This window comes from Cinclus cinclus, chromosome 6 (genome assembly GCF_963662255.1).
Source record: "Cinclus cinclus chromosome 6, bCinCin1.1, whole genome shotgun sequence".
NCBI classification, from domain to species: Eukaryota; Metazoa; Chordata; class Aves; order Passeriformes; family Cinclidae; genus Cinclus; species Cinclus cinclus.
The window spans coordinates 23509642-23526950 of NC_085051.1; the positions used below are offsets into that span (position 1 = coordinate 23509642).

General features: G+C 38.3%; 1 protein-coding gene across 5 annotated transcripts in view; it reads left to right on the forward strand.

Annotated features, from left to right (window-relative positions):
• The window catches only part of CELF1 (CUGBP Elav-like family member 1), a 58724-nt gene that overhangs the window by 31964 nt on the left and 9451 nt on the right, over positions 1-17309 (forward strand). For 2 of the 5 annotated variants that reach the window (XM_062494639.1, XM_062494640.1), the window contains exons 3-10: positions 1604-1791; positions 2568-2650; positions 3052-3100; positions 6235-6366; positions 6558-6637; positions 7041-7202; positions 8622-8691; positions 11621-11749. In XM_062494639.1, the coding sequence (XP_062350623.1) occupies positions 1614-1791; positions 2568-2650; positions 3052-3100; positions 6235-6366; positions 6558-6637; positions 7041-7202; positions 8622-8691; positions 11621-11749 (883 nt within the window). In that variant the 5' untranslated portion in view covers positions 1604-1613. Of the gene's footprint in view, positions 1-1603; positions 1792-2567; positions 2651-3051; positions 3101-6231; positions 6367-6557; positions 6638-7040; positions 7203-8609; positions 8692-11620; positions 11750-17309 lie in introns of all 5 variants that reach the window. The other 3 variants (XM_062494641.1, XM_062494637.1, XM_062494642.1) reach the window with 2 other exon arrangements.

Genomic DNA, 17309 nt, shown 5'->3' on the forward strand with positions numbered 1-17309 from the left:
TGTTTCTGTTCTTTTCTATTAATGACTCCAGACTAAATCTTTTAATTTGGAGTAAAATATTCCTTGAATACTGTTGAGGTCATGTTAAGAGTTGCCCAGTTAGCAGGAGCCATGTTATGCTCTTGAAGCTACCCATGGAAGGCAGGGCTGAAAATTGTTATTGGAGAGGGTAAACAATTTCCAATTGTTCTTAACTGAAACGTAAGTTTGCATCTTTGTAGAAGGTGTTGTTTCCACTGGCTATTTGGAGAGGTGCTGGCCTTTTATGAGTGGAAAGGTGGAGATGATGAAAGGATTTATGATGATTCCCTTCCCTTCTATTCTAGTAAGAAGCTTTGTTGCTTTTCAGGTCTGTTCATACAGGTGTAAAATTGCGAGCTTTCCCTAAAATGAGTTTTTCCTTAGGCTCTTAACAGCAGATGGGGAAAAGTACTAAAAAGTACCGGGCTTGGATTTTTTTGTTTTTAATTCTCTGGGGGGAGGGGGAGAGATACAATTTCATATGGACAATGAGAGGAATACTGTTTACTATCATGTGTAGTTAATAAGCTATTCAAACTATCTTCAGAACAACAAAGCAGAGAACAAGAGAACTGACTGCTCTGGAAGAAGACCACCTGTATTCTTCAACAAAGAGTTTGGAAGTAGGGGGAATCATTGTATAGTTGCTGTTCCACTCGCCATGTCATTTCTAGATTATGCAGGGATTGGTCAGCAATTTTAACTAGCTAATCACTATAGCTACAATAGGATGTAATTACAGTCAGACTCCTGCAGGGAGAGGTGCTCGGGTGAACCAGGCTGGGAGTACTGATAACAGACATCATGCTGCACCTAACAAATAATAAGGAGTCAATACAGTGAGCAGTATAGGACTTGTCAGCTGGGTGGAGCATAACACTATTTTTATGAATAAGATGCAAATTGCTCATATGGCCTGGCAGAATGCCTTGAAACCTATTTAATATTCCCATACTCAAAACTTCACTGTTGTAGTCTAAGAAGTGACTTTTTTTTTCTGTGTTAGAATCTTGACATTATTGAACCTGTTTCACAAAGAAGTATTGCCTTGTAAACCTTTGAAGAAACTTAGCACTGGATCAACTGATTCTGTTTCTCTGTTTTAAGATGGCTCTTCACCTTGGGAAGCGGTTACAATTAGTCTCATTTAAAAAGGTTGTAATAACATTCTCTGATTTTCAGTGATTGCTGATAACTTTGGTAGTTTGTAGGTAGACTGAGCTTAGGTTCCTTATGGTTCTGGTTTCTTCTGTAAAATTTTACGTGGTTGCACTAGTGATATTTTTCAGTTATTTCAGCAAATTTATATCCTGAATTCCAGATGTTGACTTCATTATGGGGACAAAGTTTTAAACAGCTGTGTAAGTGTGTTTGGTTTCCATGCACACAGCTTGCCAATGAATGTGAATGTACTTTGGTATGCATAATGGGAATGTGCAAGAGTTTCTCTTTGTGTGTATATTTTCGTCATACACATTTTTATATGCAGAAAATAATTTTTTCTTTAATTTTGCTGTAAGCATGCTTTTGTTTAGAATCTGTAGGAAGATATAAACCATAAGTTCTTTCTTGTTTTTTGTAGCTCAAAGAAAATGAATGGCACACTGGACCACCCAGACCAACCTGATTTAGATGCTATCAAAATGTTTGTGGGTCAAGTCCCACGGAGCTGGTGTGAGAAGGATCTAAGAGAACTTTTTGAACAGTATGGTGCTGTCTATGAAATCAATGTCTTGCGGGACAGGAGCCAAAACCCTCCTCAAAGCAAAGGTGAGAACTTCTGTACTTGTGAGACTTGGGGTTTCAGCCACTTTGACATAGCTGCACTCTTAGCTGTGTGCTTATTCATGCAGCCCCATAGGAACTCTGTGTGACCAGGTGTGCATGCAGGCCCAGCCTTCATGAAGTCTTAGGTGTGTTTGTCTAATTGTACTTGAACTGTGAACCAGTTATTACATGAGCTCAGAAAAATCATAATTTCTTTTAGAGCTCAGCATGATGGAGGTGCTTGAGGAGTGTGGATTATAATTGCAAATCAGAGCATCCAATAATACTCTTGCTCCAGAACATCACTGCGATGCTGTGATATGACCATAATGTTGCTGGATGGGACACAGGTTCAGATAAATATGAAATTGGGGTTTTAGTTGTTTGTGTTAATTGAATACTTGAATTAAATCCTTACTAAATTTTGTGCCTGGATTTGCAGTTCAGTTATATTCAGTATTTCCTATGAAGCTAGGTGTGGTTTTGCTACTAGGAAGTAATTGAGTTTGAAAATGAACTAGCCAACAGATGTATCTAAGTATTTGTTTTAATGGTGTAATAGTGATGCTGGGTCAGTTCTAAACATATTCTATTGTATTACACCTGCAAATCTTTTTTTTTAAACTGTCACGAATAGTAGCACCTACTTGTTTCAATGCCTAACTTCTTCTATTTATCATACATTTTACATTGGAATGATTGAAGTGGGACTTGCAATTTCTGTACAGCACTCCAAGATTGACTGTTCTTTCCTGGGTAACATTTTTTTTCAATTGCAGGGTGCTGTTTTGTTACATTTTATACCCGTAAAGCTGCACTAGAAGCACAGAATGCTCTTCACAACATGAAGATCCTCCCAGGGGTAAGAGCAGAGCCCTGCTTTCTTCACAACTGTCTTATTTCTCTGAGCTTCAGCACCACTGAAGCACAAACACATTATGTTGACCTAAAATAATGTAAAACTCTATTCAAAAGATTGGTGATATGAGAGCTATATGATAACAGATATTAGGAGAATTTTGGAGTATTTAAAAGAATGATACAGTAGTGAAGTGGGTGGGCATGGCTTTTATAATACTCTGAGGAGGAATGATGGCATATGATTAGCAAAGCCTTTCTTCTTGGAATTTTTGTAGTGTTATATATGCACCTCTCTAGAGGCAACTTAGACTATAATTTCTTTCTTTCACAGTTCTTATGGGATGTATTTCATATAGTACGAACTGAATGTATCTGGGATTAAATAATCTTTTTACGTTTTAGATGCACCATCCTATCCAGATGAAACCAGCTGACAGTGAAAAGAGTAATGGTAAGCTTTACTAAAGTCCCAGTTTGGTGTCATCCCTTGTGCTATTCAGCAATGTTGAGGGTTTCCCTTTTGCTTAACAGCTTTTTATGAAGTCTTGAATTGGTGGCCTGTTTTATTAAAAGAAAAAATGGAAACAGAAGGGTTCATTTTCAGTAATAGGTAATGTGAGTGATGTCTCTCAAATTCCATGACTCAGAGTATCTCCCCTGCTGCTGCTTGTGTAGAACCATGTTGTCAGTTAGGGAAACATCCAGTGAGTTCTTCTTTGTACTAAGGTGGTTTAAATCTTTGTTGGGGACATGGACAGTGGGATTGAATGTATCCTCAGCAAGCTTATAGGTGATGTCAAGGTGAGTGCTGGGGTTGATACCCTAGAGAGAAAGGAAGCCATCCAGAGGTGCCTTGACAGGCTGGAGAGGTGGGCCTGTGCCGACATCATAAAGTTCAGCAAGGCCAAATCCTGCACATGGATACAGGCTGAGTGATGAGTGGATTGAGGACAGCCCAGAGAAGGACTAGGTGGCTGAAAAACATGAATAGAAACAGGCAGTGTGCACTTGCAGCCCAGAAAGCCAGTCATATCCTGGGCTGTATCTAAAGGAGGGAGTAACAGGTTGAGGGGGTGATTCTCTCTCTCTGCTGTCATGAGACCCCCATCTGTTGTACTGCATCCAGCTCTGGAACCCCCAGCATAAGACATATATTTGCTCAAGCATGTTCAGGGAAGCGCAATTAAGATAATCAGAGGGATGGACACCTCCCCTATGAAGACAGGCTGAGAGAGTTGGGGCTGTTCCACCTGGAGAAGTGAAGGCTGCAGGGAGGCCTTCTAGCAGCCTTCCAGTACCTGAAGGGGGCCTACAAGGAGGAGGTGGAGGGATTGTTTATCCAGGAGCATAGTGGTAGCACAAGGGATAACAGTATTAAACTGAAAGACATTTGGATTAGATTTTATGTAGAAATTCTTTACTGTGAGGATGGTGAGACACTGGAACACATTACCCAGAGGAACTGTGGGTGCCCATCCTTGGAAGTGTCTGAATGGGACTTTAAGCAGCCTGGTCTAGTCAGAGGAAATAGGTGATCTTTAAGGTCTTTTCCAAACCAAACTGTTCTATGGTTTTATGAAATCTAGAAATGCTTTTTCAGGTGTTTGTCCGATGTGCAACAAGGCCTGTTGCAGCTAGGGTGGGAGTCAAAAATACTTATTGTAGCATAAAGGAGAGGTTGAGAATTAACAGCAGTTCAGTAGAGAAGAAAAACGGAGTATTTCTGCACAGTGGCCATTTCAGATGGATTAAGAATTTAGCACCTACCACTGGGTAAATGATCATTTACCCATGCATTTCCTTGTGAGCTTATGTACATACACACATGCATGTTCAAATATGTGTGTATCTGTATAGCTGCAACCTAAGCAAAGAAAGTGTTTACCATCCTGTAGTTTTAGCCTTTCTAGGCTCAGCCAAATTTTATTTTCTTCATTTGCAGTAGTTTGTGTTGCATCATGGAGAAGATAGTCCTGGTTTGAGAAAGCTTACCTTTTAATATAATTGAAAACAGAAGATGGAATGTATGGGTAACATATAGTAGAAGCAATTCCATCTGCAGATTCCTCCTTGGGTATACAGGACATGTTCCTGTGTAAATATATCTAGAAAGGAGTAATTCTTCTGAAGTATTTTTGGGAGAAGGGCAGAATATGTTCTCCAAACCAGAACTGATCTTGCATTACATACAAACACACATACAAATATCCTGGGAAAATAATGGAAAGTGAAAAAAGTATTCAGTGGAATTTTAGGATGGTAATTCTGAGGCTATTATTTAACTCTGGTGTTAATAAAAAGTGAAGGTGGCAACAATAAACAAGAAAGCATTAGTTATGAAAGTATTAGAGCTTGCCACCAAGACAAGGGATTCTGGATCTCTTGAACTAAAATGGACTGCTGGAAGAATTTGAAAGCAGCTTCCTGCTCTAAGACCAGAAAATGAATTGGGTACAACGTTAAGATTTAATGGCCAGTTAAAGCCATGTCATGTCTGCTGGAATAGTTTGGAGTGTTTCTTTCCAGCATCATAGAAGACTCAACAAATAAGTTGATTTCCCCTCACCTGTAGCACTGAATAGGAGAAGACTTTATTGAAGCTTCAAAGTGTTCTAGAGCCTTCATCATACTATATTTTATACTGTGATGAATATTGTATATCTAAACTGTTTTTATATTTGCAAATGATATTCTGAATAATTCACTTCATCCTTTAAAAGAAAGTGTTTCAGAGGTGATTAGCATCCTTAAATAAGTAAATCAAGAGTATAAAATTATGCTCTGAATTCAAATTTGCCCCACTCACTCAAGTGACCCTCAGCTGATATTGATAACAGCTAGCTGAAAACTTGAGAGAAATGTCTTTCTGAACCATTTATTTTAAAACAGTCTGCACACTGAAAGGTATTCTTCAACTCTAATATATCTAATAGCATCAGTGTTTAGAGCCAAGAAATGGTACCACACAGTCTGTGGTTTGGATTGAGGTGTTATTTTTGTGCTTTTGGTGCAGATCAGAATGGGCATATCACTAACAGAAGTAAAAGTGTTCTGTTTCAGCAACTGCTGTTGCTTCTACTGTTGAGAGAGGAGCATGAAGAAGTGGGCATATCTAAATTTAGGTGATTGGCATGAGGCTAAAAAGAAGCTTTCTGCAGTTCACTTTCTTGTTTATACGCAGTTAGGTATACGTTGGTAGTCTAAAAGTAGAATAAGCAGAGGAAAGACTGAAAATAGTCCAATAAACCACATTTAAGCCTTCTCTCACCTAGAACTGAGGAGATACAGGGAAATGCTGAATCTGACATACCTTTTTCTTTTTTATTCCTGTTTTTCACAGACTTCACAAGCTAAAATTAGTCAGAAAATCATAAACATAAAATCATAAAACAGACATCTCTCAGGTTCATTGAAGTACCTCCTATTCATCCTCTTGAACTGAAGACACAGTCCATTACTGGGAATCTGGTTTTGATAACCCCATACCTAAATACAAGGGAAATAACTGCAGTTAATGGAGAAGACCTAAGATCTAGTAAGCACATATTTTCTGGTAATACTATTTATCTTTCAATTCCTTAGCAGTAGAAGATAGGAAGTTGTTTATTGGAATGATATCCAAGAAGTGCAATGAAAATGATATTCGAGTGATGTTCTCCCCCTTTGGGCAGATTGAAGAATGCAGGATATTACGGGGCCCGGATGGCCTGAGCCGAGGTAAGCAAAGCAAAAGGCTTCTTTGGCAGTTTGAGGATGCTGGATGCTGCCTTTTGCAAATCAACCTGGCATTTGAGCTTTTTCTGTGATTCCCACCTACACCCCCTCCCTGCCCTTACATTTTCTTTCCTGTATTCATCGCAATAATTGTGGAGGTAGTGAACAACTTGATCCTTTTTGTTCTTTCCCAGGTTGTGCATTTGTGACTTTTACAACAAGAGCCATGGCACAAACAGCAATCAAAGCAATGCACCAAGCACAAACCATGGAGGTAAAAACAAGTTAGTGGGTGTCAGGAGCAGATGTAATTTGTCAGGCAGTCACTATGGAGTTTCAGGGACTAGAGAGCAGAGAAAAAGACAAGTTGGTGTTTCTTCACAAAAACTGCTCCTGGACCTTTGTGTTTGTTTTGCTCTATTTTTAGAGTTTGAGATAGAAGCTTCATCTGCAGAGAAAATACCACAATACAAAATAGAATTAAAAGCAAATAAGATTTGGAGCCTTTTGATGAAATGTGCTGTTTGAAAAAAAAAAAAAAAAAAATATATATATATATATGTCTGTATGTATGCTTAGAGAAGGAGGGGAATGCTTCCAATCACTAGATCTTAATTCAGTGTTTTTGTGACTGCTGGGGATAGCAGGTATGTAATTGTTTGAATTGCTGTTTGCAGGGTTGCTCTTCTCCCATTGTTGTAAAATTTGCAGACACGCAGAAGGACAAAGAGCAGAAACGAATTGCTCAGCAACTTCAGCAACAAATGCAACAGATCAGTGCTGCCTCAATATGGGGAAACCTGGCTGGTCTCAACACACTTGGACCCCAGTACTTAGCAGTGAGTTTCTCATTTGGGTTCTTTTCATCTTTTCAGGGATTGGAGTGTCTGACTGTCTTGCAGTGTTTAATATATTAATTTTTAGAAGGCTCCTGGTGGTTAGGAGTTGGATTCTTAAGCCCCATTTTGTAGATGAGAAAGATGGAATTTTATTATGTGCTCTCAGTTAGTTGGGATACTTTTATGGGAAGATTTCAACCCCAGTCACAGTAGCCCTAATTACTGAAACCTTGGGCTTTTCTCCTGCATTCTGTAGAATGTGTTTTTTGTTTATACAGTATTGCCTCAACGTTTACCATACAAATGTCTTTTTCTTGTCTATCTGATGACACAGTTCTTGTATTCCTTTATAATTTTCCTTTATTTCTGTCATCCTTTTCCAGTGAAACCTGGAACAGTACTTGGTGCTGTCCAAATAGAAAAGATTATCAGATTGGAAGCAGAGTAAATCAAACCCAAACAACAGCCAATATAAAATAGTAATATTAAAAAATTAAAAATTAAATTTTAAAAATTTAAAAGTTTTTTAAAAATTAAAAATTAAAAGCCAACCCTACTGAAAAAAAGAGAGAAGCTATTGTCTTAACAAAAATGATGTAACAGAGGGTAGAATGCAGTTTCATTTCAGTTGATTTTGCTGGGTCCCTAAAGGATGAACTTTTCAAAAACTGATGTGCTGTGACTCAGGAGGGTTGCCAGAGTAGCTCTGACAACTGTATTCATGCAATATAAAGTCTGAGGAAGAGAAAATGAAAATATAGTCTCATTCTTGGTACAGTGTATAGTTGGAATGGGGAAATTCTCTTACTACTTTTTTAGTTTTGGTAGATTATAATTTTTTTAATAACAGCTAGCTAACGGAAGAAGGAATTGGAAATCTCTAAAAGCCTTCTGAGCTAAAGCTTGAAATGTCTCTTATGTCTATTGTGCATAAGGAAAGTAGAGGAGGTTTCCTCTCCTGGTGGCTCTTTGGTTTTGTCATGGCATTGCCATTTGTCCCATGCTGGCAGTGATAGCTGTAAAGTCTTTTTTGAGGTAGCATATCCTTAGAGATGGCAATCCTGCCTTAAGTGGTTTGAATAAGAATTCTCTCTCACTTCTGATTCTGCTGGTTTTGTCTTGATGTGTTGGCTATAATTTTCCCTCAGCATTGCTGGTGTTGAGTGAGGAAAGCATTGTGTTATTGCTTTGGCTGTAGTGTGCTGCATGGGCTACAGGGAGCTTCACTGTGGTGGTGCTCTGGCTGTGTTGTTTGGGGAATTCTCTTAATGCTTTGCTATGATGTGGTGCATGGGCTGCAGGAATTCATGTGTGACGGCGCTCTGGCTGTGGTGTGATGCAGTTTCTCCCAGAAGCAGAGCCAGCCCTCACTCTCACTCTTGTTTTGTTTTTTGGTGTAATGTCTAGCTTTATTTGCAGCTCCTTCAGCAGACAGCAGCTGCTTCATCTGGGAACCTGAACACACTAAGCAGCCTCCACCCAATGGGAGGTGAGTTTTCTTCCACCAGAAGACAGATTCAGTGCCAAACAATAGTGAACATGGGTAGACAAAGTAGCCAAAAGACTTGTAGGCATTTTAATCTCATTTGGAATAAGTAGTCCTGAGTTTGCCTACTCCTTTGAAATGACAGGAATTCTCTGCTTACAAGTGTGGATGTTCCTTCTTAATCTTAGCTAACTGTTGTCCCCAAGGTAAGTGGTGGTATCTCCCCAGCCTTTGGAATTTAAAATTATCTTCCCTTATGGGTAGCAAAAAGAATGCTGTCTGTATTTGTTTTCATCCAAATAAGTGCATATGTGAAGAAGAGCTGTGTTGTGAAATAGGCACTTACTAATACACATGTTTTCAGTGATTCTGGATTTTTAGTTTTCCCATTTTCAATGCATTTAAGGACAAAGCATTTAAGTTGGAAATACACTGTTGTTAGGAATGTGAGCTAGTGATTCAGATTATTTTATTCATTAATTTGAATTACAGTTAATTATACCTTACTATTAGGGAAAATCAGCTTCACAAATATGAGCCAAATTCCTTGCTGTGGTCTGCTAGTTAGAATATTCACTGAGTATAGCAGTCCTGGGGCTGAAAATTGGTTGTCCCACTTGTCTTCACACCGTTGGGAATAATAAAACACATGTTAGCAACTCCATTCACCACATTCTCCAAATTCTTCTGCTGGCAGAAAAAGCTATAGTTTTGATTTTAATACTGAAGACTTAACTTCTCAAATTGCCTCCTGGAGTTTAACGGTGGTTGCCAATATCACGTGCCCTTTCTGTGCAGAAGTTCATCCAAAAGTGTCTTTGTAGATCTGACTTGTGTTGGCTGGTGCATCCCTCAGTGACAATTACAAGCATTTGCAAACTTATATTTTCATTTTTAAGAATTTTGATGTATACTGGAAGTTGGTTCTAAATTCATCCTCCTACATTGACTTTTATGTTAGATCTCTTCAGAGCTGTTAGGTCTAAGATTCTTGCAAATAGCAATTTTTTTAAAAACTTCACTTATTTCTTAAATTTCACTAATATCCTGTGTGGGGATGACCTGTTGTTATGCACAAGATCTTGCCTTTTTTCCCCCCTCTCATGTCTGCTTAAAAACAAGATGTAATAAAGAAGAAAGTACAGCAGTAAGGACTGGGGGCAGAGGGAAGGGCATAACTAGCTGAGATTTAGAAGTTCCCAGGGTAATTCTGTCTTCACTATTTAAAAAAAAAAAAAGAAAACAAACAAACCCTAAAAAATGAGAAACCAGACATACAGGTAGTATGTTGCATGGTTATTCCAAATCTGTGATTCTCTACCAAAAATGTTGTAGTTCTAAGGTCTTGATAATATCTCAGCTGATCTCCTTTCTTGAAATTCATAGAAAGAAAAATTAAGTAGGTAATTGGATCCCAAACTATATCAGACTTTGTAGACAAAATTTAATCTCGACACTGTTTGAAAGCAGATGGGAAAACAGTGTGATGACGAAAGGACAGGTGCAGTGTGCACATGACAAACTGCTTCACTAAGGAACAAGCTGGTCTGTTCTTCATTACCTCCAACACTTGTACTTTTAACCCTCTGTAGCACAACAAAAGCAAATTAGAAAACTTTCTGATTTTAACTTCATGCTTTTATGTTACAATGGAATCTTGAGAATCTAAATAAAGGCAGAATACACGTGTTTTGGAAACTGAATTTGCCAAAGAAAACAGGTCCTGCCACAAACAAAAAACAGTTGAAAAAGAGTTTAAAAACCCAAACAAACTATACTAAAGGTATTAAAAGTACTTTAGAAAATAATTAGTTAATAATTAGTGTGCTTTGCTCTCAAGATCTTACTAAGTATCCAAAAGATGAGGTAGCACCTCTGCTTAGGATGTTCTGATGTTGTTAAATGAAGGGTGATTGATTTAGTTTTGTTTTTAGTTATGTTGGGAATAAGTATTAAGAGATTTTCTGAAGTCAGATGAAGAGAGGAGGAATTGTTAAAATAATCAAAGGTAGAGACAAAGAATGGAATATAAGAGAAAAGTGAAGGGAGGCAGAATTGAAAGAATGGAGCTAGTTTACCAAAGGATGGTTAGAATACAGAATTCAGGAGGAGATCCATTTTAATGAATCATCTGGCAGAAAAAGAGGCAAAATACTGTCAGTACTGACCAAATAATTTCATTCAAAAATGGTGGCTCAAAATGAAGGTGAGTCAGATTAATAAATTGACCAGTAAAATTCATGAACACAGGGGTCCCTTCCTCCCCCTGCAGTATTCTGTGCTCCCTACACACAACGTGCCTGAAGTTTCCTGTTTTTCTTGCCAGTGAGCTTGACCAGCCTACACATACATTGGCTGATCCTGTGGTCACGAGCTGCCACTTAACAGTTGTCTCACAATTGACTGTTGCTTCTTGGCTGCCAGGGGGACCAAACAAAACGTGCTGATGCTCAGCTGGTGGTGGGTTGAAGCTATGACTTTGTGGCCTCTGTGGTTTGAGGCCTTCGTGAAAGAATTTTGCCACTACTGCTGTCCCCATACAAAGAGTGTGGAGGGACCTGAGAGTGGGAGAAGTTATTGGCCTGGTGTCTGGGCAAGTTCTCTAGCTTGCACAGGAGCTCTCAGACCCTGATTTAACTCCTATGCTTTTGTTGATTGGAGCGAACACTGCTTGAAAATTCCTGTACTTTGGAGTCTCCATCTGGCATAATGACTAACTGGCCTTTTCCCAAATCACATCAGTCTGGGCAGGGAAAAAGATTTTCAATTATAGCAAGGAATTGCAATGTAGAAAAGATTGGTAAACTAGTATTAAGCCTGTTGCTTTTAAGCTCCTTCCCATCCGTGCCTTGTGATGAGCTTTCTGGATCTGTTACACTTGGGTGATGGTGGCTGTGACAGGAGAAACTCGGCGTTGTTCCCTGTGTTGCAGGACTGAATGCGATGCAGTTACAGAACCTGGCTGCGTTGGCAGCTGCGGCCAGCGCAGCTCAGAACACGCCGAGCGGCACCGCTGCGCTCACCTCCTCCAGCAGCCCCCTGAGTGTGCTCACCAGCTCAGGTAAGAGACTGCCCGTGCTGTAGCCTGACGTGCATGGCCCTGGAAGTCCTTTCAGGACACGTCACCTGTTTTGTCTCTCCCTTTTTGGCATTTTTGTATTTGTTTTGTGTTGGTCTTTAATAGAGGAACAGTTTACTGGCCTCTGTTTAGAGTAGATATCTTTGCCACCAGCAAAAGCTTTTTTACCTGCTGTATCTCTTCCTCCAAATGGTCAGACTAATTTAGAGTAAAAAGAATTTTTGAGGTCATCATGAAGCAGAAAGGTAGGTGACCTCCTTCCAATCGTGTCATTTACTATCTCATCGCATATTTGGTTTATCTGTCATTTTAGGCAGGCACTGTGGTAAATACACCCTGTTCCTCTCAGTATGGAAACAGAAAATGTCTTTAGCATGAGGTAATGTGTTCTGTGCACTAGAACAGTACAGTTTATATTCCATTAGTGAAGACAAGAATATTATAACTTCCTCATAAAAGTAGAATAAACAGGCACCTAGCACTTTTCCTGGGAAGCAGTTCTCTAGAATTTAGTGTATGTGTCGCACATAAAAATCAGTATCTTCCCTTTGTGTTGCTTTTTTGTGTTTTGTTTGTTTTGGGTTGGGTTTTGTTAACTTCAGGTTATATACCTTAACCAGAGATACTAGAATGTCCAGGTAGCATTCTTTTGCTGCCTTACTGCTAAATGTGATCATTAAATGCAGCAAGCAAAAAACTAAAAATAAATTCGGTTATGGTTATGGCAAGCATTCTAAGTTTTATTACACATGAAGATCCATATTCCACTCAGTTATTTCTATCCTATTTTGAGTTATTACTAAATCCTGGCATACAAGGGAAACCCTGTATTTTCAGGATGTCAGTTTTCCAGTATCTCTGGCTTCTGTCCTACGGAGTTGGCATCCTCACCTGTGATTGTGACAGACCAAAGAGGGTTGGAGGCAGGTGGTTTTAATCTTCCACAGGTAGTTTTTGAATTGCGTAGGAGGACCAAGGAGCCTGGACAAGAGATTATAAAGAGATTACAAGGAAAAGCTGTTGAGAAAACCTTCTGTCACATGACTGGGAGTTAAACCATGGGTGCTTTGCACAGTTTTCCACTTAAAGAAATACCCAAGAAAGAATTAGTCCAAGGAGTGTTCTGTTGCAAGAGATCTTTTACATAAAAACATTGTGGTCTGCAATCCTTAAAAGATTGAGATACTAAAATTTATCTTGACTAACAGCTATGTATCCTATTCCATAATTTAATAGAAAATAAAGGAAACAAAAAACTATGAAGAGTTCAGACTACAGAATAGCTGCATTCGTAACCCACTAATGCTTTTTTATCATAAGGGAAGTGTGAAAGTGAATATATCTGACAGTTTCTCCTGCATTTCCTCATGCTTTGTCAGGTTACATTTTGTTGTGACTGGCATTTTTCGGCTCTCTTGTCTGATGACTGCATCAAGTTTGTTCTCTGTTTTGTTGAGGTGGACGAGGGCTGAAAAGTTGTAAAGTTCAAATGTCAGATGTGCTAGAAAAAGAAGAGACAGCCCCCTCTTGGAAGTGTGCAGTGAAAGGACAAGGGCAATGGACAGAAGTTGCAGCTGAGAAAATTCTGATTTGATAGCAAAATAAAGTTAATGGCAAAAGTGATCAAGCTCAGGAACAAGGTTCCAGAGGGGCTGTGAAATCTCCATCATTTCAGAGACTAGAAATGCAATTGGAAAGGACTTTTTCAGATTCAGATTAGATCAGCTTTGAGCAGACTGTTAGACAGGATGATCCACAGAGGTCCCTTTCGAATGAAGTTATGCTGTTACTGAGGGATTCTTTGGAATTGGCTTCCCCTCTGTGAATTTTGGCTGTTCCACAAAATTATGCAGGTTCCTTTTTCTGTGATGAGAGATACACTTCTGGACTCTGTTCCGTTTTTTTCATGCTCACGGAGAGGCTACGGGGTGGGAAGCAGCCCATTTGTCAATGCTTTCTGTGCTAAATTCAAATAACCTTCTGATCATCAGTAATATCAATAAATGGTTGTGTGTCAGCAATTCAGTTATCATGATGGATCATTTGTATTTATATCCTATACAGATCTATCAATTAACTCTTTAAAAGCTTGTAACATGAAGCCCGCACTATTGTATTTCATTACAATTTTAAAGAGTAAAGATTAGCTTTGTTCAAAAGTAACAAAAAGTTTTGGAGAGCATGTAGTCTATAAGTAGTCACTGACACCAAATTCTGAAACAGTTCCAATGCTTTTTGTTGGAGGTATAAATATGTTTCACCTTTTAAAACTACACTCAAACTGGGATTAGTGGAAGCCTCAATGTGTACAGACACATTCGATCCCATGATGCTTCCTGTAATTATACAGGTTTTTAACTCTTTAGTCTTCAAGGAATCTATGTATTCACATAGAAGGCTGTTGGGCACTGCACAGACAACATCTGTTCCTCCTGAACCACACCCAGACCTTGAAGAAGCCCAGTATATAAGCAGTTCAGTAGCATGTGTGAGTAAGTGCCTGAGGGATATATGGCAACATCTACTGTGATAACCTCTTAAAACCTAACTGCAGGTGAGGTGACTAACTCCTTGACTTCTCTCCATCTGTCGTCCAAATGTTCACCTGATGCTTATTTGGACATCTCTGCTCAAATTGCATAATTGGTGGAAAAATCCAGACAGTCTTTCTGCATAGTTGCCTTTTTGATTTTCTTTCATCTGCACTGTATCTCAGGATACAAGGAATGTCTTGTCTGCCATCTTTTTGATTTGAACACCAAGAAGAATTACCTGGGCAGAACAAAATAGAATGGTTGCAAATACTGAAGTGTGTTTCCATTTCTCTTCCTTCTAAAGGCAACCTTGGAAGTCCAACAAAGCTTAGATGATTTTCCTGGCCTTGATGTGTTTCTGGCAAAATTATTTTCAGAGATTGCAGAGCATTTCTTGTTTTACTGGAACTAGTTCAAGTACAGTTCGGTCAGATTCATTGCCTGAATTTTAACTTTTCTTCAGGTCTATGTGATTCAATTAGGACAGGCTTACTGTTCTCTCAGTTTACCTACCTCCACAAGTTGTTACTTCATGTCTGTGTCAAAGTTTCATTATCTTGCTAATAATATGTCTTCCAGTATCTTTCTACAAAGCTGTTCCTAATTACATATTCAACTTTGCCAAAAACCTTCTTAAGTATTTTCAGCTACTTCTGTTAGAGTTAACCTTTTTTACTAGATATTATTCAGTATATAGATCTAAGAAAACATAGCCTTAGTAGCAAGAAAAAACCCCAGCAACCCACAAAAAAATGCATAGAAACAATGTAAAGAATTAAGAATGGAATCAAGAACACATATAAAATAATATTGATTTTCCATCCCCATTGCTTTGTTCTCTTTTTTGATCTCAAATATAACAAGGAAAACAGAAGAACAGAAATGCTGACTAGAACGGTAGAACTCCTTCCCTAGGAATAGTCTGAAAAATGTAAGACTGACATGGGAGAAGGATATGATTATGACCTACAAATACATTACTGCTGTGATGAAGATGAATAGGGAAAAAATAGTCATTAGATATTTCAAGAACAGAATTGCAGGATATCAGATTGTCACCTGATAATTTAAAAATAAAAACCAGATTTTTCTTAGCATAGTGCATTATTAAATTGCAGAAGTTGTGCCTTAGAACATAGTGGAGTCCAACAGTTTGGTTTTCACATTGCACTGAAATTAATGAATGAAAATTGTAACTTTACAGAGACATTGATTTTGGCTGAAAAAATCCTGGATTCACAAATGGCTCTGTTGGTATATAGGTTATACACAGGAGGCATTCCTTTGTAACTGCCCTCTATTTCTTCTCTACTGTTACTTATCTGCCTTTTGTCATCATCAGAAATGGGATGCTGTCTTCAATTCCTAGGTACATAGGATAAAGAAAATACAGATGAGTCTTCAGTTTTTTTGGCATTTTCACTACTAAAGCTTTCTTGTTTTGCCTAAAGAAATTTCTGATAAAAGAGCCAAACTAAAAATAACTGTGTGATCAGCTTTTTTAGTGGTTTAACTTAAATTATTTAAAATCACCGCTTTTTAAAGTAGGGAAGGTATCCTTTTTCTCTCTCACTTTGTTCTCTAGCCTTTTTATCCTTATCTGCTGCTATTTTATTGGGGATACATTTGGAAGGGCTTTTAAATGGTGGTCTCATCTGTCAAATATGGTGTCTGTTTGAATTATAAAGATCAGCAATGAAATGTTGCAGAAACAAGTGATACTCTAAAATCAAGGTAACTGTATGATTCTGAACTCTGGCTTTTATTCAGCCAGCTGTGCTAACTTTTCTACCAGCTTGAGGGTTATACTGTAACTTATTTTCTGGTTTTTCCCAGCATTTAATATACTACTGATAGTAAGACAAAAAGTGTCTCCTTTTCATCAAAGTAAGCATCTTAAAATAGTTTGGGACATTGTCTTTCAATTTTTTACTTAGTTGGAGAGTTTGTCTTAACATGTGTTAGGGGAGGTTTGTCATTCCATCTGTTATTACAAAAAGTGATTTGAAGTGCAGCTCTCAGCTTTGGTTAGATACAGCTACTTTTTTTAGGGGGTTGTTAGGCTGTATTTCATTTAAATAGTTCCAGTATCCTACCCCAGCAGAGACTGTGCCACAAACATGAAGTGGTAAATATGTTGTGTGTGTGTGTGAAACTTCTTGAAAGATGCTAACAATTGTTTTATAAGTTTTAATGGATGTATATAGCATAATTAAGAATCACAAAAACATGAGGAAAACTGAAATGCCTCAAATTCAGTTCTTCTCTTACCTCCTTGGTCAAACTGATAAATTCCTCTTGCAAGCAGAGTACAAGATGCCCTTATAGCATCAGTCTTCAGTATCTTTTAATTTTTAGCAGCCATAAATATTTTCTAGTGCATCTTGTGCAGCAAATATAAACTTCCTGATTAATAGCAATACAGATAGCTTTTCTTCTGTAGTAGTGCTTTTCTTCTGTAGTAGTAGTAAAGCTTTTAGAAAAAACACTGCTGTATAATAATCATAAAAATACTGTGCATTTCTTATTTTATCATGTCCATAAATCTTTGTAGTTGACCTCAATGTGATCTTTTTTCTTTTGACATACGAGCTTTGAAAACTTCTTTTCTCGTGATTTCGATGTTGACTTCTGTAGAACTAACTCCACCTCGTGTAGAATTTGGTGGGCTATGTAAGCTGTTACTGTCCTAGGTACTATATTGGTATACTTCTCTTACTGAGTCGATATAGTTGAAGATGTTGCTGGAATAGAGGACAGACTACTTATTTTTGGATGTACATTTCAAGACTTTTCCCAGTCCTAGCCCCAGCTGTGGCAGCAGGATTTTTAATAGAAAATTGTTTAATGTGTCAAAATAATCTGGGCGTGTGGCAGTATGGGAAAACCATATGTTCAGCCTTCTTTAATGTCCCTAGTATCTATGTTGCAGGTCTTTTTCACCTTGAGTGACATTTCAAGGATAAATGTTAATACATAGCAAGTGACTCTTACTTTAGGCAGCAGGA